Source organism: Heteronotia binoei, chromosome 1 (assembly GCF_032191835.1).
Source record: "Heteronotia binoei isolate CCM8104 ecotype False Entrance Well chromosome 1, APGP_CSIRO_Hbin_v1, whole genome shotgun sequence".
In the NCBI taxonomy this organism is placed as follows: Eukaryota; Metazoa; Chordata; class Lepidosauria; order Squamata; family Gekkonidae; genus Heteronotia; species Heteronotia binoei.
In genome coordinates, this window is record NC_083223.1 from 99791640 (window position 1) to 99813898 (window position 22259).

General features: G+C 42.2%; 1 protein-coding gene across 1 annotated transcript in view; it reads right to left on the reverse strand.

Annotated features, from left to right (window-relative positions):
* The window catches only part of AK9 (adenylate kinase 9), a 126052-nt gene that overhangs the window by 33470 nt on the left and 70323 nt on the right, over nucleotides 1–22259 (reverse strand). The window contains exons 21-27 of the mRNA XM_060237998.1: nucleotides 18975–19046; nucleotides 16717–16806; nucleotides 15048–15254; nucleotides 8472–8620; nucleotides 4447–4659; nucleotides 3021–3302; nucleotides 892–1016 (exon numbers count right to left, since the gene is read on the reverse strand). Of these exons, the coding sequence (XP_060093981.1) occupies nucleotides 892–1016; nucleotides 3021–3302; nucleotides 4447–4659; nucleotides 8472–8620; nucleotides 15048–15254; nucleotides 16717–16806; nucleotides 18975–19046 (1138 nt within the window). The remainder of the gene's footprint in view (nucleotides 1–891; nucleotides 1017–3020; nucleotides 3303–4446; nucleotides 4660–8471; nucleotides 8621–15047; nucleotides 15255–16716; nucleotides 16807–18974; nucleotides 19047–22259) is intronic.

Consider the following 22259-nt stretch of genomic DNA (forward strand, 5'->3'; position numbering starts at 1 on the left):
ACAATTCTGACTTGAAAGTCTACTATGGATCATAAAACTAACACTGCAACAAAATAATCAATACAGACAAGTAGTAACAAAATGCCATAACTATCCAACTCTAAAACAAAGTCATTAAAATCAAAAGCTCACCTAAAAAGAAAGGTCATGCAGTACCTATAAATCATATGCAGGACTGAGCTGTTGGTGTGTACCAGTTAGTAAATGAAGGATGAAGGCACAGTTTGTTGTGAATCATGTCAGGCATTTTTTAGTGTTTTTATAGGCTAATAAACTTTATAAAGAAATAAAAATAATAAGACAGACGCCACTTCCCAAATAGAAAGTGTTATAAGTAAGACCTCCCTTCAAACCTTAGAGGACACTCAAGTGTGCTCACGAGGGGAGATTAGATTCATATGGTTTATTGCACAAAAGCTAAGATGTTCCCCAGAGAGTACTGAGATCGGGAACTCAAAACCTCTTCGTTATCCCCGGGCCAAAAGAAGCCCGCTTAAAATCTACCAGGGACAGGGCCTTCTCTGTTATGGCCCCTTCCTCGTGGAACCAGCTGCCAGAAGAGGTGAGGGCCCTGCAGGACCTTGCTCAGTTCTGCAGGGCCTGTAAGACAACCCTCTTCCAGCTGGCCTATGACTAACCGGCACAAGAAGCTAAGTGTGGTTCTATTAGACTTCTGCTGCTCTTAATGTTTTAAATGTTCTTAATTGTTTTAACTGTTTAAATACCTAAACTTAATTTATGTCGGATTCTATGTTGTAAGCCGCCCTGAGCCACTTGGTGGTAAGGGCGGGATATAAATCATAAAATAAATAAATAAAAAAATAAGATCTTTATATGAAGTGGGATTTAAAAAAAAAAGAAGAGAGATTCTTTTATGTACATGACAGTTACCGAAAGGGTTCCTTTGTCCACCATTCAAGAACAATACTATCAAGCACCTCTGGGGGCAGGGCTTCATTTTCTATCAAGTTTGCCTTGATTGCCTCTTCTTCATCTGTTAATTGCAGTTCTTTCTGCTGAAATGATTCAAAACATATGAAAACATGTGATATTGCCGTTGCTTGATGAAGCAATGATTGTTGAATGGATTTTGCATTGTTCTTCTCATTCAGATTCTTTCAACAACAACATGCTTCAGTTTGATAATTGTTGCAATGTGGGGTAGGTCCTACCCCTTATTCTCTCACTCCATTGAGCAAAGTGTGAAGCCCTCCTCTAGTCTTAAGAAGCCACAGAGTCACAAGAGTAGCAAGTTGTTCAGGTGGCTGTATGGTAGTTACTGCTGAGTCCAAGTTATGCGAGGCTGCTACTGAGCCCAAACTTGTTGGGAGTTGGGAGTGAGCAGTGAAGTGGCCAAATTTGCGGATGACACTAAATTGTTCAGGGTGGTGAGAACCAGAGAGGATTGTGAGGAACTCCAAAGGGATCTGTTGAGGCTGGGTGAGTGGGCGTCAACGTGGCAGATGCGGTTCAATGTGGCCAAGTGCAAAGTAATGCACATTGGGGCCAAGAATCCCAGCTACAAATACAAGTTGATGGGGTGTGACCTGGCAGAGACTGACCAAGAGAGAGATCTTGGGGTCGTGGTAGATAATTCACTGAAAATGTCAAGACAGTGTGCGTTTGCAATAAAAAAGGCCAATGCCATGCTGGGAATTATTAGGAAGGGAATTGAAAACAAATCAGCCAGTATCATAATGCCCCTGTATAAATCGATGGTGCGGTCTCATTTGGAGTACTGTGTGCAGTTCTGGTCGCCGCACCTCAAAAAGGATATTATAGCATTGGAGAAAGTTCAGAAAAGGGCAACTAGAATGATTAAAGGGCTGGAACACCTTCCCTATGAAGAAAGGTTGAAACGCTTAGGGCTCTTTAGCTTGGAGAAACGTCGACTGAGGGGTGACATGATAGAGGTTTACAAGATAATGCATGGGATGGAGAAAGTAGAGAAAGAAGTACTTTTCTCCCTTTCTCACAATACGAGAACTCGTGGGCATTCGATGAAATTGCTGAGCAGACAGGTTAAAACGGATAAAAGGAAGTACTTCTTCACCCAAAGGGTGATTAACATGTGGAATTCACTGCCACAGGAGGTGGTGGCGGCCACAAGCATGGCCACCTTCAAGAGGGGGTTAGATAAAAATATGGAGCAGAGGTCCATCAGTGGCTATTAGCCACAGTGTGTATGTATGTGTATATATATATATATATATTTGGCCGCTGTGTGACACAGAATGTTGGACTGGATGGGCCATTGGCCTGATCTAACATGGCTTCTCTTATGTTCTTATGTTGCGTGCCATCAAGTGGTCCAGTAGCCAATGACACATCTGAGCGAGTTGTGCAGATTTCATGGTAAGCTGATATTAAGAGATAGATCATTCAACCCTCAAACTCAAGTGGTTGCTCCCACATGAACCCCACCACACCACCTTGATAAAAGGCAGTATAACAGAGAAGGATTCTGCCTAGGGTTTTTTTCTATCAGCAACTGGGGGTTTTTTTGTGGGAAATGTTCCAACACACAAACTTCCACATGCTGCCTGAAGTTGCATAGTTCAGGAATATCATTATTAATTATTACTTGATTCTAATAATAATAATAGAAACAAAGGACATAAAATCCCTGCTGGATCAGACCAGCAGTCCATCTAGTCCAGCATCCTGCTTCATATAACTGGTCAACCAGTTACTCTAGAAGGCCAACGACAGGGCATAGAGTCTGAGGCTTTCTCCTGATGTTGCCTCCTGGCACTATTGTTCAGAGGTTTACTGCCTCTGAAAGTGGAAGTTCTCATTAGTCACCATGGCTACTAGCCACTGATAAATCTGTCCTCCCATCAATCTGTGCAATTCCATTTTAAAGCTGTGTATGCCTGTGGCCATCAACTACATCCTCTGGCAGCAAATTCTACATCTTAATCACCTGTTGAGTAAAGAAGCATTTTGCTTTGTCTGTTGTTTGTATATTCTGCACCTCAGTATTTAACCTTCTGTCCAGGAAGATATTCTTATTTTACCTCTGGAGACTGCTTTTCCTCTTCACTCGTCATATCTATTTCAGTTGCACTGCCAGGAACAGGTGCAGTAGATTCCCCCATTTCTTGCATTGCAGCAGCCTCTTCTTCATCATCTTCTTCAATTTCTGGCCCAACTCTGACCCCAGTTTTCAGCATGATCAGTTCCTGTAAGCGTTCTTCAAACTGAATATGGAAAATTCCTAGTTTATTTGCTAACCACCTAGCACAGATCGTTTTACCAGATCCATGTGAACCTAAGAGACATACCCTAAGAGGAGGGACCTGAAAAATAAACATATGAATATAACTTTTTGTTGGAGGGGATGGAGTGGATTTCTGATTAATAAGGTTTACAGCTGAATCCTATGTTATGAGATATTTTACAGGCACTATGGAAGACTCCCCCCATTTTTTTTTATTAGCAGAGGCATTGGTATTGGTAATAAAGATAATTATGCATAGAGAGGACAACATTATTAAACAAATTCCTCATTTATCTCTATTACCTTACTTAATATTTCCCCCTTTCTTTATGCCACTCAATTCCACACCCTTTTATACATACAGCGTGCCAATCTGTAACTAGGGCAAGGGCACTAATATTTGCACTGTTGTTGTGCTACCTATATTTTAAAGTCTCACACAAGTGGATGCAGAACCTAGACTCTTGTCAGTTGATCTAAGACAGGAACCAGACATATCATGAAGGGACCTAGGCTTGTAAGCTACCCAGATTTGTGTGTGCTCATGCCTCAGTGTACTTTTCAGGCACAGAAAGGAATAAAGGACTCCAGCTGGCCAAACTTGGTATAAATACCACGACTTGGCCTTCTTTCCTTACTGGTTTACTCAATGATCAGTGCATTCTGCCTGCTGCAGTTCAGATTCCAGTCCTTGACCTAGATCAAGCACTTGCTCTAGCTTTGGCACACAACTCCTGAACTAGGTCTGGATTTTGAGTATGGCCGGCTTATACCTCACAAAATCTTGTTGGGCTCTAAGGTGCTACTGTTTTACTGCAGAACAACACGGCCACCCCGAAACTATTGCGTGTAGATGTCATTCTTTATTCTGGAATAGCTGCTCACAAGTTACTTTGCAATGGATATTGGATTTATATCCCGCCCTCCACTCCGAAGAGTCTCAGAGCGACTCACAATCTTCCTAAATTTCCTGAATGGGAACTACTTTTGCAGATCACAAATTAGCCAATATAGATTTCTATTGGGCCAATTTTTTGTGATGCATAATCCTGATCTATATCAGTTCTTACATCTAATAAAGAACTTTTTTGGAAAATCAGACATATTATTATGAAATGACACCAATATATACGGTATTTGGACAAAATAATATTAAATCATGGTCAATATAAATCTAATCTTCATAACACCAGAACATAAAAGATTTTGAAAGCTTTTCATACTTTCAATGGCTCATTATGAGACACATAAACTTCAGGATTTTCCAAAAATTTGTCTCTGTTTTCTGGAGTTGAAAAATAATAGTAGTTGTCTTGATACTTGGCTCCATTGTCATAACTTCCTGGGTAAAGGATAAAGTTTTCCTTTAGAACCACTGGACAAAAGTGTTTTGTGTCTCCCATGTGCCTCTTCCTCTCAACAATCTTTTCTTCATCCTAAAAAAAGGCAAAAAAATTCTGAGAAGGATTGGACATTTATTATACAAGTAGTTCTGATCCAAACCAAGAGGGTAGTAGAAAGCTGGGTACTCAATGCTGCTCTCATAGAATCCTCTCCTCACCTAAGCTATGATAACTATGTTAGTTCTGATGGTTAGATCACTTGTAAGCAGACAGGAAAATCAAATAGTGCTTTGAGTCAGGAAACATCTCCTCTCCCACATCAAGATCTGGTGATGGGTGCTGTCCAAGCAAATGCCTCAAGTGCTAGTTGCAAGGTGTGGAGAATTTGCACACACACCCCAGTTTAAAAAGTGTTCCTTTCTCCCCACCCTCCCTTCCCTTGGATAGCAGGAAGCCTATCTCAATTACCTGCTAAATTTCAGCTATGGAAATGCAAATGACTTGGCTAGCCAAGTTAACTGAGGGATTTGGTGTCAGGAATCTCCAAGGGACTCCTGGAGAACTCCTAGAATGCACCAGCATGCTCCAGGATGTACCTGGGTGTCCTAGGATCCACCTGTGTGATCTGGGTGGACTAGGTCAAAAGGGGTGAATACAGTGATGTAAAATGGGAGGAATCAGAGGAGGAAGAAGAAGATGAAGAAGAAGATGATGAAGAAGAAGATGATGATGATATTGGATTTATATCCCGCCCTCCACTCCAAAGAGTCTCAGAGCAGCTCACAATCTCCTTTACCTTCCTCCCCCACAACAGACACCCTGTGAGGTGGGTGGGGCTGGAGAGGGCTCTCACAGCAGCTGCCCTTTCAAGGACAACCTCTGCCAGAGCTATGGCTGACCCAAGGCCATGCTAGCAGGTGCAAGTGGAGGAGTGAGGAATCAAACCTGGTTCTCCCAGATAAGAGTCCACACACTTAACCACTACACCAAACTGGCTCTCTCTTTGCTCCAAGAAGGGGGGGTGTCTCTTGGAGCTGGTCCTTGGAAAAGGGCAGACTGCTGAGCTCTGGTCTGCAGGCCAGCAGCCATCTTGGACCATGCAGTTGGTTTATCTGTCTGCAGGGAGCCGGAGGTATGGGACATCTTTGAATTAAGAACTTAGTCAGCTGAGCTGGGGGAAAGAGCTGGAACAGAACTGCTGGCGAGGTGAGTGTTGCTTTTCCTAAACTGATGGGGAGCATTAACTGAGGACTTAGGGTTGCCAATCCTCAGTTAGGGCAGGGGATCTCCTGGTCTGAAGGCCCTCCCCCATTTCAGGGTTATCAGAAAGCAGTATCAAACCAGATCTGGGGCAGGGGGAACATCTGCTGAGCACTCCATTATACCACATGGAAACAGATTCCCATAAGGTATAATGGAGAATCGATCTGTGGGTATCTGGGGCTTTAGGGTTTGTTTTTTTTTTGAGGTATGGGCATCAATGTTTCAGCATAGCATCTGAAGTCTCTTCTCAAAAAACGCCCCAAGTTTAAAAAGATTGGACCAGGAAGCCCAATTTTATGAGCCCCCCAAAATGTTGCTCCTATCCCCCATTATTTCCAATTAAAGGAAGGCATTTAAAAGGAGCATGGTCCCTTTAAATGTGATGGCCAGAACTCCCTTTGGAGTTCAATCATGCTTGTCACAACCTTGCTCCTGGCTCCACCCCCAAAGTCCCCAGATATTTCCTGAGTCTTACCTGGCAGCCCTAACTGAAGTTGTTGTGTGACAGAACATTGTATGAGGGGGAGTAAGTGCTTAGAGCCAGCTGGAGAGGGGTTTCTAATTCCTTCTGTGTGTCAAGCATGTGGGTTCAATGACAAGTCGAAGTTGATACAAAGACTACGCTCATTGATAAACCGATACTTTCTGTGTAACAGGTTCTTGAGAGTAATGCTGCACATACATTGATACAATACTTTTAAGGCTTACTTCAAAAGGATTCGAAAGGGTGGGTGTGTGGGGTAGCTCTCACACATAAACTATCATAAATGTCTACATTCTCATAGTGTTATCAGGACTCTGTCCTTGCTTTCCCCAAATGTGTCGCACTCCCTACCAAGAATGTATGGGAAGGTGCTGATTACTTCTTCTCAAGTTAGTTTCATTTCTCACTACTTCTACTTTTCAGGCAATTAAGCAAGACGGGGGAAGGGAAAAAATAACAGAGCTAGCAAAGTTTGGTCCTCCCTGATGCTTCACAGACCAGTGTTAGGAAGGACCCTATAACAAATCAATTATCAATGGAATTTCACCATACTTGACACTGTGTGCCTTTGTCTGGTTTGCTGCTGAGAGAGGATGGCCTGTTTGGCTGGGGTTGGTTGCTGGCCCTGCCTTCTGCTGTTGCTCTGACTGTTGAGAGGTGGGGGTTGTGAGCCTTTGAATTGCAAGGCTCCTCCTCGCCAGAGGTGTGAGCTTAAAAGGCTCCTGCCCTGTGGCTCTTAGCCTGGGGATGGGGATCCCATAAGTAGTTAAGGAACATTCTGCAACTTTCTAAGCTTGTAAGTGCCTACTAGTTAGAGTAAGTTTTAAATCCAGGCAAAGAAGGATGTGTTTATACCTAACTTTTTTCATTTTTCTGATTGTTGATCTGGTGTTGTGATTAAGTGTGCTTACACTCTTTTTCTCTTTTTAATAAATATTTTAGTCTTTTGAATGCTGGCAGTAAATCTCTGTGTCACATAGTTCCTCAAACCCCGGGACACACTAGTTGCTGCATAGGGAAGACCCAGGGAGGATGGGAGCATTTAAATGAACCCATTGCCATCTCTTCAGGACAAACCCAAAGCTGCTTATGGTCTCTATGGTAACCAGGCACTGGGTAACAGGAGGTTTTGAGGCCAGACCTCAGAACTGAGAAGGAGGGTCAGGAGTCTGTCCCTCCTCGTAGGAAGACCCTAAGAAGACAGTGGTGGCAGTGGTACCCTAGTGGAAAGAAATGGATTAGCTCTCTTCAGAAGTTGGCAACCCAATGGAAGGAGTGGGCAGAACAGGATCTGTTCCACCACACAAGTTTTAACAAGGTTGTATTACCTGTAACTGCTGTTCATTGATCTGAAGAAGTACCGTATGTGTGTACATGAAAGGTTATACCCAGAATAAAATGTTGGTCTTAAAGGCGCTACTGGACTCAAGCTTTGTTCTGCTGTTCATTGACTTGGACATGCTCAGTTTCCATGTGACTGCACTGAGGCTATAACAATGAACCCCTCTTCCCTAACAGGGTGCTTTTTCTTTCCTAAATCAAAACATGGAAAACTGCTTCTGCTTTGGGACAGCTCTTACTGGATGTGGAGCAATCCATCATTACTGCATTGTGCTGGTGTGGAGCAATCCAAAGAAAGGTAGGCACTCTTAATTTTAAAAAGATTTTAAAACGCCATTTATAGCCTGCCTTTCTTCAGTGGCAATGCAGGGTTCCACAGCACTTACCCAAACAGGCACGGAGCCTGTTTAGCTTCAGCTTAGTTGCTAAATCATGTGTGTTCAAGTCCAGGTCTTTGGGACCATATAAGTCCTATTAAATATCGTGGAACACACATAGTTAATGTCCTTAGGCACACCAACATTCTCTAGATAAGGCGTGTCACACTCAAATGGTTTGAATGGCCAAATTCCTCACCAAGCACATATGCTAGGAGCTACATTCACAGCTTCTACCCCAAATGTGTGTTATCCACATTTCAAAAGTATTAGAGCACATTATTATATACATAACACTGAATGAAAATCCCAGATCCTAGTACTTCTTTATGATATAAAAGGAACATTGTTGTCTAAAATGCAATGTGTTTTGGGTGCAGGGCTTGAAAAAATGTTTAAAAATATAACTAAAGGTAATCAACAAAATGCATGTTGCTTACTTCTTCTTCTTCTTCTTCACCTTCATCATCATTTTCTTCTTCCTCCTCCTCTTCCTCCTCTGCCAGTGCATCTGCTTCAGCCTGTAGATCTTCTTGTTCTTCATCTTCATCTTCTTGAGTTATTTCCCAGCCACGATGTTTAAGAGGTCCTGGAAAAAAGAATTCATCTTTAAAACATTTAAAACAGTATGTAAGCATGTAAGAACAAAGATAAACCACATCAAGTACTTTGAAATGTTGAAGATAATGCCAAGGTTAATCAATTGCTAAATTGGAGACAGGAAGATCTATTCATCTCCCAGACATTCCCCCTCGCATCCCTGTATGACAGATTATACAAAGAGACAATCTAGATGAGGATAGCTACGAATATCCTGAAGACAATGCTGAACTACTAAGGTCAATGTGAGTTTCATGAATATTCAAAATGCAATCAAGAAGGAGTTTGCACTGCTAATGCATCTTCCACAGGCAAATTGGAGATACTCTCACTGGCTCAGATAGTTCAATATAAAGGTATATTTTGGCACTGTCTATTAAAGACAGCTATTCCCCTTGATGAATTACTTACATAGTGATCTTTTCAGGATCTTCATGACTCTTTAGTGGTGATGTCTTCCCTTTGGCATATCTTCCCCCATAAGGCTCACCTGATTTACCTTGAAGCCCCAAGGAATGTTTGGCTGGCAACCTCAATCTTGGTGCGAGGTGGGGGGACAAATCTGTCACAAGAACTCTACAGAAGTTCTGTAAGTAATTCTCTATGGGTCTGAGCAATCAATTTGTCTGTGGAAATGGACTCCTAGGTTTGCTAGAAGTATTGCAGATACTTCCTCCCCTCCCCCACTCAGGAAATATTCCCTGATGTTGGTGTTTTATACTGCTTGCTGGCTCAGAGGAGAAGAAACCTGTGGTATAAGTGGATGGATGGTGAAACCTGTGTTAGTTCCAGAAGAGGTTGAAAAATCTGAAGTCTCTTGACCAGGGATCATTTTGTAGAAAAACAGATGGTGGTGCTCATCCAAGGATTGTTATACAGCTGCACATACTATTCAATGGACAAGGAGGTGGAACTCTCAGAAGGAGGAGGAGGAACTCTCAGAAAGGTTCAGGAGCTGTGCTACTGTGAGCTCCCATTGAATCTGAGGCCTGCTCCTGACCTATATTTTGGCTGAAAGGGCAAAAAGGAGTTGAAATGTGGTTTAGAGGGCTTTCTGTCATCTTTTTTAGAAACAGAAGGCATCACCTTCTTTTTATCATTTTGTTTTATCTGTAGCCTTCACTAAGATGTCTTTGAGATCAGACTCTCCAAACAAGTTGTTTCTCTGGACAGCAACCCCTGCTAAATTACTTTTGGATGCTAGATTCACATTCCAGCGTCTCAGAAGTGGTGCCTGGCCATGATGCCTGCTGTCATATCTCTGTAAGATAATTCAATGGCAACCACACTGAAATTTGCTAGATAACTGTTTACTTTATGAAGCTCTAGGATACTCCAATGCAATTTGGTAGTGAGGGATTAATCCTGTAATATTTGTTTCAGCCACAGAATAAATGCTCTGGTGAGGATGCCAGTTGGCTGCAGATGCTCTACATCAGGCCCCAATGAGACTAAGGGAGAAATGATTTCAACTTTCTGCTCTCTTGATTTTTAACAGAAGTGTGCCCATCTTGAGGTATCATAACACAACAAAAATGAGCATGCATATTATGGAAACATGTAACAATTGCATCATGAACAATTGCATAATGAACTGAATGAACTGATATAGATGCCTGGCAGAGCCCAAGTATTCTTATTCAAAAGTGCATATTTTTCTGTCAATTCTCCTTTCAGACTTCCTTGTCTCAGGACAAGCAAAACATTATTGAGAATCTAAAAAAACAGACAGAAAATCTTCATGATATGAGGCACCTTGAGATTTTTGTGGCACATCTGTCCTTAGTTGCAGGATAGATAGATAAAAAGAGTACAGGAATAAAATCTTGAAACTGCAAGAATTGGATAGATGCTGTCTCTAAGAGAGTAGACTCTATTCAATATGACTTTTCCCAGCGCATACTTGCTACCCCCAGATGTGTTTCAGGTATAGAATTGAGAGATGAATTGAGCAAATTATTGATAGAGGCCAAGACATGGATTAAAGCAGGAGTGTCGAACTCATTTGCTAGTGGGCTGGATCTGACATCAGTCTTTTTTTCTATTTAGAAGCTGCAGGGAAGGGGAAGGTGATGGAAACCTGAAGTCAGAGGCGCAGACAAAGGGATGGCTGCACCTGGGGGTTAGCTTCCCTATGCCTGGCTGCTTGCTACTGTTCAGCAGCAGCCACCCTATGACAGCCACTGTGGCATAGGTGTTTCAGAATAGGATCTGCCAGATCCAGGTTCTTGCTGTGGAAGCTGACTGGGTGATTTTGGACCAGTCACAGATTTCCAGCCTAACCTGCCTCACAGGTTGTTGTTCAGATCACACAGGTGAGAGGAGAATGATGTAAACTACTTGGTCCTCCCCCACACTGTGAAGAAAGACTGTCATTTTCCTATGGAGAGGTTGCAGGGAGGGGGAAGGCAATAGCAACCTGAAGTCAGAGGGGCAGATAAAGGGAAGGAGAGAGGTTGCCAACTCCAGGTTAGGCCATTTCTGGAGATTTAAGAGGTGGGGCCTAGAGAGTGTGGGGTTTGAGGAGGAACAGGATCTCAGACAGGTACAATGCCATTTCTTCCTGGGGAACCACTGGAGATCACTCAGATTTACAGTTCCTCTCTAGATGGCAGACAGGGCCAGCGCATGGGAGTTGGCCAAGTAGGCGGTGGCCTGGGGCACCACCTGGCCTAGAGGCACCAAGAGACACAACCCATCTCCTCACATGCTGTGCCCACTGCGTTCCTGACCTCCCCGAGGCTGCCTGAGCCTCGGTGAAGTCGGGGGTGGTGGTGGCAGTGAGCGCGCTCAGAGCCTGGCTCTAAGCACACCCGCTGCGTTCCTGACCTCGGTGAGGCTGTCTGAGCCTCAGCAAAGTCAAGGGGGTGTGGCAGCAAGTGCGCTCAGAGCCTGGTTCTGAGTGCGCCCGCTGCCATCTGGGTGCAAGTGCGGCCTGCCCTGTGCCCGGCCCTCTCCTACTTCAGAGGGAGCCCGGAAAATGTCTTTCCAGCTCCCTTTGAAGTGGGAGAGGGCCAGGCACAGGGGTGGGCCGAGTGCTTGCACTTTGCACCACCTGATGACATCACTTCTGGGGCGCAGGGTCAGTCTGGGGTGCTAGAACCCCTAGTGCCAGGTCTGATGGCAGAGATCAGCTCCCCTTGAGGTGTGTGTGGGGAGTCAATACCTTTACTTGGGTGGGTAGGAAGACAGCAAGGTTGGCAGGCACTCACCCAGAGCCTCCTTCTAAAGCCTGGTGTATTTTTTGTCACAATGGGCCTTACTCCTTGTTCTTCCATAAGAACATAAGAGAAGCCATGTTGGATCAGGCCAATGGCCCATCCAGTCCAACACTCTGTATCACACCGTGGCCAATATATATATACACACATGCGTGCACTGTGGCTAATAGCCACTGATGGACCTCTGCTCCATATTTTTATCCTATCCTCTCTTGAAGCTGGCTATGCTTGTAGCCGCCACCATCTCCTGTAGCAGTGAATTTCACATGTTAATCATCCTTTGGGTGAAGAAGTACTTCCTTTTATCCGTTTTAACCTGACTGCTCAGCAATTTATTGCATGCCCACAAGTTCTTGTATTGTGAGAAAGGGAGAAAAGGACTTCTTTCTCTACTTTCTCCATCCCATGCATAAGCTTGTAAACCTCTATCATGTCACCCCACAGTCGACGTTTCTCCAAGCTAAAGAGCCCCAAGCGTTTTAACCTTTCTTCATAGGGAAAGTGTTCCAAACCTTTAATCTTTCTAGTTGCCCTTTTCTGGACTTTTTCCAATGCTATACTATCCTTTTTGAGGTGCAGTGACCAGAATTGCACACAGTACTCCAAATGAGTCCGCACCATCGATTTATACAGGGGCATTATGATACTGGCTGATTTGTTTTCAATTCCCTTCCTAATAATTCCCAACATGGCGTTGGCCTTTTTGATTGCAATCGCACACTGTCTTGACATTTTCAGTGAGTTATCTACCACGACCCCAAGATTTCTCTCTTGGTCAGTCTCTGCCAGTTCACACCCCATAATCTTGTATTTGTAGCTGGGATTCTTGGCCCCAATGTGCAATTACTTTGCACTTGGCCACATTGAACCTCATCTGCCACATTGACGCCCACTCACCCAGCCTCAACAGATCCCTTCAGAGTGCCTCACAATCCTCTCTGGTTCTCACCACCCTGAACTATTTAGTGTCATCTGCAAACTTGGCCACTTCACTGCTTACTCCCAACTCCAGATCATTAATGAACAAGTTAAAGAGCATGGGACCCAGTACTGAGTCCTGCGGCACCCCACTGCTTACCGTCTTCCACTGCGAAGAGTGCCCATTTATACTCACTCTCTGCTTCCTATTAATTAGCCAGTTTTTGATCCACAAGAGGACCTGTCCTTTTACTCCATGACTCTCGAACTTACTAAGGAGTCTTTGATGAGGAACTTTATCAAAAGCTTTCTGGAAATCAATGTAAACAACATCTATTGGGTCCCCTTTGTCCACATGCTTGTTTACCCCCCTCAAAGAACTGTAACAGGTTAGTGAGGCAAGATCTTCCCTTACAGAACCCATGATGAGTCTTTCTCAATACCTTGTGTTCATCAATGTGCCTACTCATTCTGTCTTTGATAATGGTTTCTGCCAACTTTCCCGGTATTGAAGTCAGACTGACTGGCCTGTAATTTCCCGGATCTCCTCTGGAACCCTTTTAAAAGATGCAGGTGACATTTGCTACCTTCCAGTCCTCAGGAACGGAGGCAGATTTCAATGAAAGATTACATATTTTTGTCAGGAGATCCACAAGTTCAACTCTGAGTTCTTTCAGAACTCTTGGATGTATGCCATCCAGACCTGGTGACTTATTTGTTTTTAATTCGTCTATCAGTTGTAGGACTTCCTCTCTTGTCACTTCAATCTGACTCAGGTCTTTCAACACCCCTTCCAAAATTAGTGGTTCTGGAGCGGGCAAACACTTCTCGTCTTCCACAGTGAAGATGGAGGCAAAAAATTCATTCAGCTTCTCAGCCATTTCCCTATCCTCCTTCAGTAATCCTTTGACCCCTTGGTCACCCAAGGGCCCCACTGCCTCCCTGGCTGGTTTCCAATTTTTATTGTTGGTCTTTATGTTTTTTGCAATATGCTCCTCATAGGTCCTTTTTGCCTGCCTGATCACAGTTTTGCATTTGATTTGCCACAGACTGTGTTCCCTTTTATTAATCTCACTTGGACTAGCTTTCCACTGCTTAAAGGAGTCCTTCTTACCTTTTACAGTTTCCATTACTTTGTTTGTTAACCATGCAGGCCTTCTCTTACACCTATTTGTGCCTTTCCTAACTTGTGGTATATATTTTATCTGAGCTTCTAGGATTGTAGTTTTAAATAGCTTCCAAGCTTCCCCAAGGGTTTTGACTGTATTTACCTTTCCTTTCAGTTTCCTCTTCACATGCCTCCTCATCTCAGAGAATTTACCCCTTTTAAAGTTAAACATGGTTGTGCTGGTCTTTTGGGGCAACTCCCTATTTATACAAATGGTGAAATCAATAACGTTATGGTCACTGCTCCCAAGCGGTGCAATCACTTTTACATCTCTCACCAAGTCTTGGGCATTACTTAGGACCAAATCCAGGATCGCCCCACCCCTGATAGGTTCCATGACCATCTGCTCCATAGCACCGTCATTGAGACCGTCTAGAAAATCAATCTCTTTCTCTGGACCTGAACACATATTGACCCAATCAATCTGCGGGTAGTTAAAATCACCTATTACGACACAGTTTTTATGTTTAGCCACTATCTTTAATCCTTCCATCATATTATAATCGTCCTCTATCTTTTGATTTGGTGGGCGATAACAAACTCCCATAGTTAAATTTCCTTTTGGGTCCTCTATTTCAACCCAAAGCATTTCTAGAAGGGAATCTAATTCTTTGATCTCAGTCTTACTGGGCCGTATACCTCTCTGATATACAGAGCCACCCCACCTCCAACCCTTCCATCCCTATCCTTCCGATATAACTTATATCCAGGAATCACTGTGTCCCACTGATTCTCCTCATTCCACCAAGTTTCTGAAATTCCCACAATGTCTATGTTTTCCCCGAAGACTAAACATTCCAGCTCACCAATTTTACTTCAAACACTTCTAGCATTTGTATACAAACATCTATAATTTCCCAGGCAAGTTAGGCCTGCAACCTTCTTCCTGCTGCCTTGAGACTTTGGCAGGCAGCCCATAATGTTTGTCACCATGTCAGTGGACAACTCTGATCCATTACCCGGTACAAAAGTAACAGCTAACCCCTCATCTATTTGAGATGAGTCCTCCCGAACCAGAAACATTTCATCTCCTGTCGGCTTTCCCCATAATTTTTTTATTCCCTTATTCATCCTTAACAGAAAATTGAAGCAATGAAGCATTTACTTACTCTTCATGGCCCGATCACATAGATCAAGCAGCACCTCTGGAGATTGTCCTTCAATTTCAATATCAGCAACCTGAACTAAAGGTGTCTCTGCAATAAATGGCTCCAGTTTTTGCCAAAGATTCATGAAATGGCTGATTTTGTTTCGAAGTGGCTCCATTTCAGGCACATCTGGGAAAGCATCCTCAGGAAATTCAGGAAGCTTGATTCCTAAATTGAAGTTTAGAATTTTTTTTAGAAAAAAGTTGAAATGATCCAAGTATGAGTCATCGATCCCTTTCACATTCTTCAAATTAATTGTTCTTTTCAGCACAACTTTACGTTTGCTGATTTCTTTTTCTTATTATCTTAGAATCACATTTTGTAATTACAAGGTCTGTTATTCTCTGATATTGTTTAAGCAAAAGGGAAATAAAGATGAGCATGTGTTATTTAATGACACAGCAAGAAAATCCAGTTCTTTACTGAAGGCTTGGGCTGCTACCAAATGGCAATAAGTCTTCATGTAAGTCTCATTGCCACTACCAATGCAGTGGCATTCACAGTGGCAAAGGAATATCCACATAGCAGATTTTCTCCCCCTACCACCACTGAAAGGTTTTTTAAAAAATGCCAAAAAACAAATAGGCAATTGCTAGATTGCTACAGTACAATAATGTTATAATGATCTATTGCCACAATCCACTAATTCCTAGCTTGCCTTTTTTTTTTTAAGGAACTATCTAGTCCTTTTATTGTGGAGCTATAAGGAAGAAAGTACATCCTTTATTTCTTGGCAACAAAAAGGATTTGAGACTTAGAGCTGGGAATTCAAATTAGAGACTCACATAGAGTTGGGAAATCACATGAACTAGTAGAAGATGGCAATAACTTATTATAATGTTACTATGCTACAGCTATCTAGCAGCTGTTGATTATAAAAAGTGTGTTGGAGGAAGCAGAAGAAGGCACCCAGCTGTGGTCATTTAAATGTTTGTAAGGAGAGCTGATGTGGCCCATGTATATCAGAGCTCCTTCCTGGAAATGCTTCCTACGAGAAAGGCTGGCAGTTACTGTTATGATTGGGTACCTCAACAGACGGCGCAGGGCATGGAACCAGAGCCCTGAAGCTGGCCAGCCATGTAGAGCAAATGCCTTCTTGTGGTCGTCTCCCAGCCCAGGCTGCGAATTCAGCCCCCTGTAAGTTGGGTTTGCTAATTATTTAAAAAGCCTAAGAAAGTCCTTCTCTAGCATGAGGGGAAATGGTGGTCATGGAAGACTGAGACAAGGCAAATGGTGCCAATGTAGGTGAGACCTCCAAAATATATATCTTCTCATCCACATGGCATCCACTTTCTGGAGTTTTCCTTGCTTTGCTATATTCTTTCCCAAACCTAAATTGATACAATTTTTTTGCAAATAAAACCACTTTTTAGAAAGATCGTCTTGGCAAAATGTTGCAACAAAGCAAGAGAGTGGGGCGAACATTGTGCAGATGCTCAAAACAAACAAACAACAACCCCCTCCTCTCCGATCTAACTTGAATGTCAAACTGCAACAAGAATTCTGTATGAAAAAGCAACTCTGGATTACTGATACAGAAAATGTGGCATGTGCGTATAATTACAATAAAAAAATAATGGAAGGTAGCAAAAAAAAGGGCAAACAAACAAAAAAAAATTTGGCTTCCAACCTAGCTCAGATACAATATCTTTAGCTTCTTGCAGCTGTTCAGATGATTGCAACTCAGTTATTCCTTCACTTTCAGAGTATTCTTTAGATTCTGTGACAAGCAGAGAAACTTTATTGTAGAAAATTCTCAAAATTTTCAAAACAATAGGGAAATATACATCATTTTACATCAACATTTCTTTAAAATTTTGAACCATGTAAGCATCATCCGACAATTGACTTCCAATAAAACTATCACCCAAGAGACAGGTGGCACCCTTGAAAATAACATTATAAAAAGTTCAGCTTCTCACAAGAACTAGGAACAGTCTCCAAACATTCATCTTTCCACAACAGCAAAGACAGAACTGGGAAGGAGATGTAACTGGGTGGTAGAGCATCTGCTTGGCATACAGAGTATCCCTGGTATCTTCAGCTAAAATGATCAGGTAGAAGTTACTGGCAGTCAGATTAGACCAGGGGTATCAAATTCATTTGTTATGAGAGCTGGATCTGACATAAATGAGACCTTGTCAGGCCAGGCCATGTGTGTCATAAATGCAATGCCAGATAGCGGAGATAAAAACTTTAAAAAGGATACAGACAAACACAATTAAAGATTTTTTAAAAACTTAAAATAAAACATACTTAAAATATTAGCACCCCTGCAATATTTTGTTTAACAGTTTCTGAAAACTGACACCTCTTGCTCTAAATTAGGGCATCAAAATCTGGAGACATTGGCTGTGCTGTAGCAATCTTGAGTATGCTGTTCAGGTGTGTGTCTATAAGTTTCAAACCTACTTTTGATTTATTGACATTCATTACAGAAATCTCACAGTCAATACTTTGAGCCTAAGACGCAGGGCAAAACATGAAATGGCTGGGCATTGCAGGCTTTTGTACATAAGCTGCTTCATGTGCTGGTCAGCCAATGGAGAAAATAGAAGCTTTGCTCTGCATCTCCTGTGTGATTGAGCAAACCTGGCAGAGAAAGCTATGATGCAAGAGGAAGTGAGAGAGAGAGAAGGAAGTGGATAACAATGAGTTGCTAGAGGGCCTGATAGGAGCTCTCTGGGGGCCTGATCTGGCCCTTGGATTGCATGTTTGACACCCCTGGATTAGACAATACTGATCTTGATAGAGATCACTGGTCTGATTCAATATAAAGCAGCTTCATATGTTCAAAAAAAGCATTTAAAAACCCAGAAACAAAATATTTGACAGCTTAAAAGATAGTTACAGCTGTATAAAACAACTTTGTACAACATAAACAATAAAAATGTTCAAAATAGTGTGAAAGCTGCTTATAATAACGTCTCTTATAATAATATTACAAAACCTCACAAAAGTCACACTCACAACATTTGAATTGTATGAAAACTTAAAATCACAGTGCGAAAAAATTGTCAGATGCCTCTTGTAATATTTGGAAGTGTAGTATGTCTCAATTTCCTCTCTCAATGCATTTGCTAGCTGAATTCCAACCATGTTTCATGCTGGGCTTTTTTAAGAGCCGATATCAAAACCAGCATTCTTCTATCATTCTCCAGTCTGTCCTCTGCTCCTTTCTGGCTACCCAGTGGAGAAGAATCTTATTGGACTGATTTAAATATATGAACATTGTTGCACTTGAAATATTTCAAGTCCATCCTCCAAATATTACAAAGAGGCATCTGACAGTTTTTTCCAGCATTGTGAAGTTTTCATACAATTCGGATGTTGTGACTGCTTTTTTGAGATTTTGTACTATTATTATAAGAGAAGTTAGAATATGAGACTTTCACACTATTTTGAGCATTTTTATTGTTTATATTGTACAGAGTTGCTTTATACAGCTTTTGGTATTTGCTGTGTGTCCATTGTTCCTTAAAATATACTCGCAACAGTCCTCATCATAAAAGCAGACTGTAAATTTTTTTAAAAAAAAGATAAGCCGTTTTGTTGAAACCCTGGGTAAAAAGAGAAGTTTTGGCTTGGCATCTAAAAGGATTGGTATCAAGCAAACCACAGGGAGTGCATTCTACAGGTGATGATGTATCACTACCAAAAAAGCTTTCTATGGTTGCCACCAGTTTTGTCTTTGCAGGTAGTTGCACAGGGAGTAGGACTTGCAAGGAAGTACTTAATTAGTGGGCTTTGTAGTACAAGAGGAAGCAGTCCTAAGTGTGAGTGGGAGCAAAATGTGTTGTGATTATAAAGAAAGGTAATGGAAATAAGAAATACACATCTCAGAAATGAACAAATACTTAAATATAACAAAAAATGCATAAATCTAACCTGGCTCAGTTTGAGACTGCTCTTTAGAACTCTCAGATGGTACAGGCTTCGGTTGCTGAGATACTACTGATTCTGATTGCATATTAAAAAGTAACACATTGTTAATGATGAACTGTTATTCTTTGACAAATTCCTAATTCATTATCAATGCAAGCAGACTTTATTGCTATAGCCAAGGCCACTGCAAAACATGTTAGAATTGTTACTAAAATCAAAAACTCCACAAATTAAACTCATTAATGAAATGCAGAAATCATGTCAGTTAGCAGTACCATATCTATTCAAAAGGAGGTTAGCTAGCAGAAAAAAAGTAAAAGGTAAAGGTAGTCCCCTGTGCAAGCACCAGTCGTTTCCAACTCTGGGGTGACGTTGCTTTCACAACATTTTCACGGCAGACTTTTTTACAGGGTGGTTTGTCATTGCCTTCCCCAGTCATCTACACTTCCCCCCCAGCAAGCTGGGTACTCATTTTAATGACTTCGGAAAGATGAAAGGCTGAGTCAACCTGAGCTGACTACCTGAACCCAGCTTCTGCTGGGATCGAACTCAGGTTGTGAGCAGAGCCTCTGACTGCAATACTGCAGCTTTACCACTCTGCATCACGGGGCTCTTAAACTAATCTGAGATTTGGGGAATAGGAAATATGGCCCTTTTAAAACTCCTGAAAAACAGCTTCTTAACAAAGTCTCTATTAGTATCTTTTGGAACTCCAGAAGCTATTTTGAGAGCAGGCAGGTCTCGCTTTTAGAGAATCTAGAATAAATAAAAGGTGATCCAATATTGGTGAAGGTTACATAATAAGATGGATTCTAAGTTACCAAAAAATGCTGTTATGAGCAATTTAGACTGGGGGGCTGGACCCAGATCTGTCATGGTAAAATGAGGCAATATTCAGTATCCTCAAAAGAAGCAGTTACAGACAGTTTTCAACAAACTCTTAATAAGCAGTTCTCTAAATCTCATGTAAACCTGGACAGAGAAGTAATAAACAATAATTGGTCTTCTTATTGGTATACAAATTCATGGTAAACATCAAATCTGCAAGTGGAGGCCCTCAGCAGCCCCATTCACTTACAACAAACACACAGATGTGCTAGCAAGGGTGATATGTTAGCTGTGGCAGGTGCCTCACAGAGAAATATTGCAGATGCAGATTCTACTTGAAGAGCAATTGTTGCAGCCTCTTAAGACCTACACAAGAGAGGCATAACAAAACTATATCATCGATATACAAAAAAGTGGAAATTTTCTGTAGCTGAACGAGCTTGGAGGGAACTCTGGCCCTCACAGCCCCTCTGTTATTGATATACAAATTAAAAACAAATTAAAAAAATTGTGCTAGGGCACAACCCTGTTTTTCTATTTATTGAAATATTTTCTATGAGCAAACTGGTGATTCCCGCTCTTATTTTGGTAGTAATGGTATCTGCCAGTTTAAACCAGACCCGATTTCTGCCAAATGAGTTAAATGCAGCAGCCACATGAAGATGGGACCCTTAATACACTGTGTGCCAAGGCTGTATAAGGTCACACTGTGATCAATAATACTTTGTCCTTTCCTGACATCTGCTTGTTCTTTATTAAGGTTTTTCTCAGTCTTCCAGCTTACCCAGAAAATGTTTATTATTACACTTGGAAGTCATATCAACAGGTTTCGGGTAATAATTACTGGGATTCCATTTATTGCCATTTTGGGAAAATAGGAACAATGGTGCTTTGTTTCCAACCTGTAGGAAAAAGCCCAGTTGAGTTGATCTGGGTGAACAGTTTGGTAGGCATTGGTATTCACCAGCAGCAATAGTCTGATTACAATTCTTATGAGACATGGAAGTGGCATGTGACATAGGTGATGTCACCACATCACTTCCGGGTAGAGTCGCCAGGTCCCCTTGTCCATCCAGCAAAGGGATTTGGAAGTGTTCTGGGGGTGGATGAAACATCATGTGACATCCCCAAAGTGATGACATCACCTCAAAATGATGTTGTGTTGGGGATGTCACATGGGGGACACTATGGTTTTGGGGCAAACTCTATGGTTAAATTATGCTTAAACCATAAAATTTGCCCCAAAACCAAAGTGTCTCCATATGATGTCCCCAATGTGATTACGTCACTTTTAGGGGAGCAGTTCTCCCCTACCAGCTGGTCCACAGCAGAGAGGAGCCCACAAAACTTGGGGATCCCCCACTGGGACTGGGAGAGCTAGCAACTCTACTTCCAGGTTGTTCCAGGTAGCTCTAGGAATCTCCATAAACTCAATATTAAAACTTTATGGTAACATTTCTGGTTTCAGTGTGATGACGAGCGGCTGTGTCCCACAATACTCTTGCAGAGGTGCGTCGGACCACACAACTTTGGGGGGTCTTCAGAGGAATGAAGACCTGGCAGAACCCTAGTTGAGGGGTTCTCGAGGCAGAGGGAGCGCTGGGCAGTCTGCGCCAAGGTGTTTGGCTGAGGTTTGGGTCCTATTTCCCCCCCACCAAGCCCAGGTTGTTGTGGACACCATTTTGGTGGCACAGCTGTGATTGCCAGATAGGAGGACAGCAGCAGACATCAGTAAAACAACAGAGGAGAGAAATTACCCCCAAACTTGAGAAGAGCTTCATAAGCGTGTTTTCTTCCTTTGGAATACAAAGAGGTAAACAGCACAGAAAAGATAAATTTCGGAGTGGTGGGAGGACAGTTACTATTGGCAGTGTGTATGCGGAGATGGAGCTAAGTGGAGGAAAGCGGTAGAGTCCTTCTACAAAGTGGATTACAACTTCATAGAGTGGATTATAATTAAGTGTATTGTTTTTTCAATAATTTCTGGACTACAACGTTACAGAGTGGATTATAATTTGATGTTTTCGTCAGTTTATGGATTACTACTCAGTCGGTGTTTAAGTGATTGCATGAATAATTAAGAATTGCAAGGATTAAGAATGGAGTTGTGAAGGAAATAAATAAATGGAGGAGTAGATTGGACTGTTTTAGTAGCTGGGGAATGTGTTTGCAGCTTATCTGGAACCTTAAAGTGATATATACTCTCCAGAAGATGTTTGGTTTTTTACTTAATATTTGCTGTTCGTCTTTCTTCTGTTAGAAGAAGAAGAAGATATTGGATTTATATCCTGCCCTCCACTCCAAAGAGCTGTTCACAATCTCCTTTACCTTCCTCCCTCACAACAGACACCCTGTGAGGTGGGTGGGGCTGGAGAGGGCTCTCACAGCAGCTGCCCTTTCAAGGACAACCTCTGCCAGAGCTATGGCTGACCCAAGGCCATGCTAGCAGGTGCAAGTGGA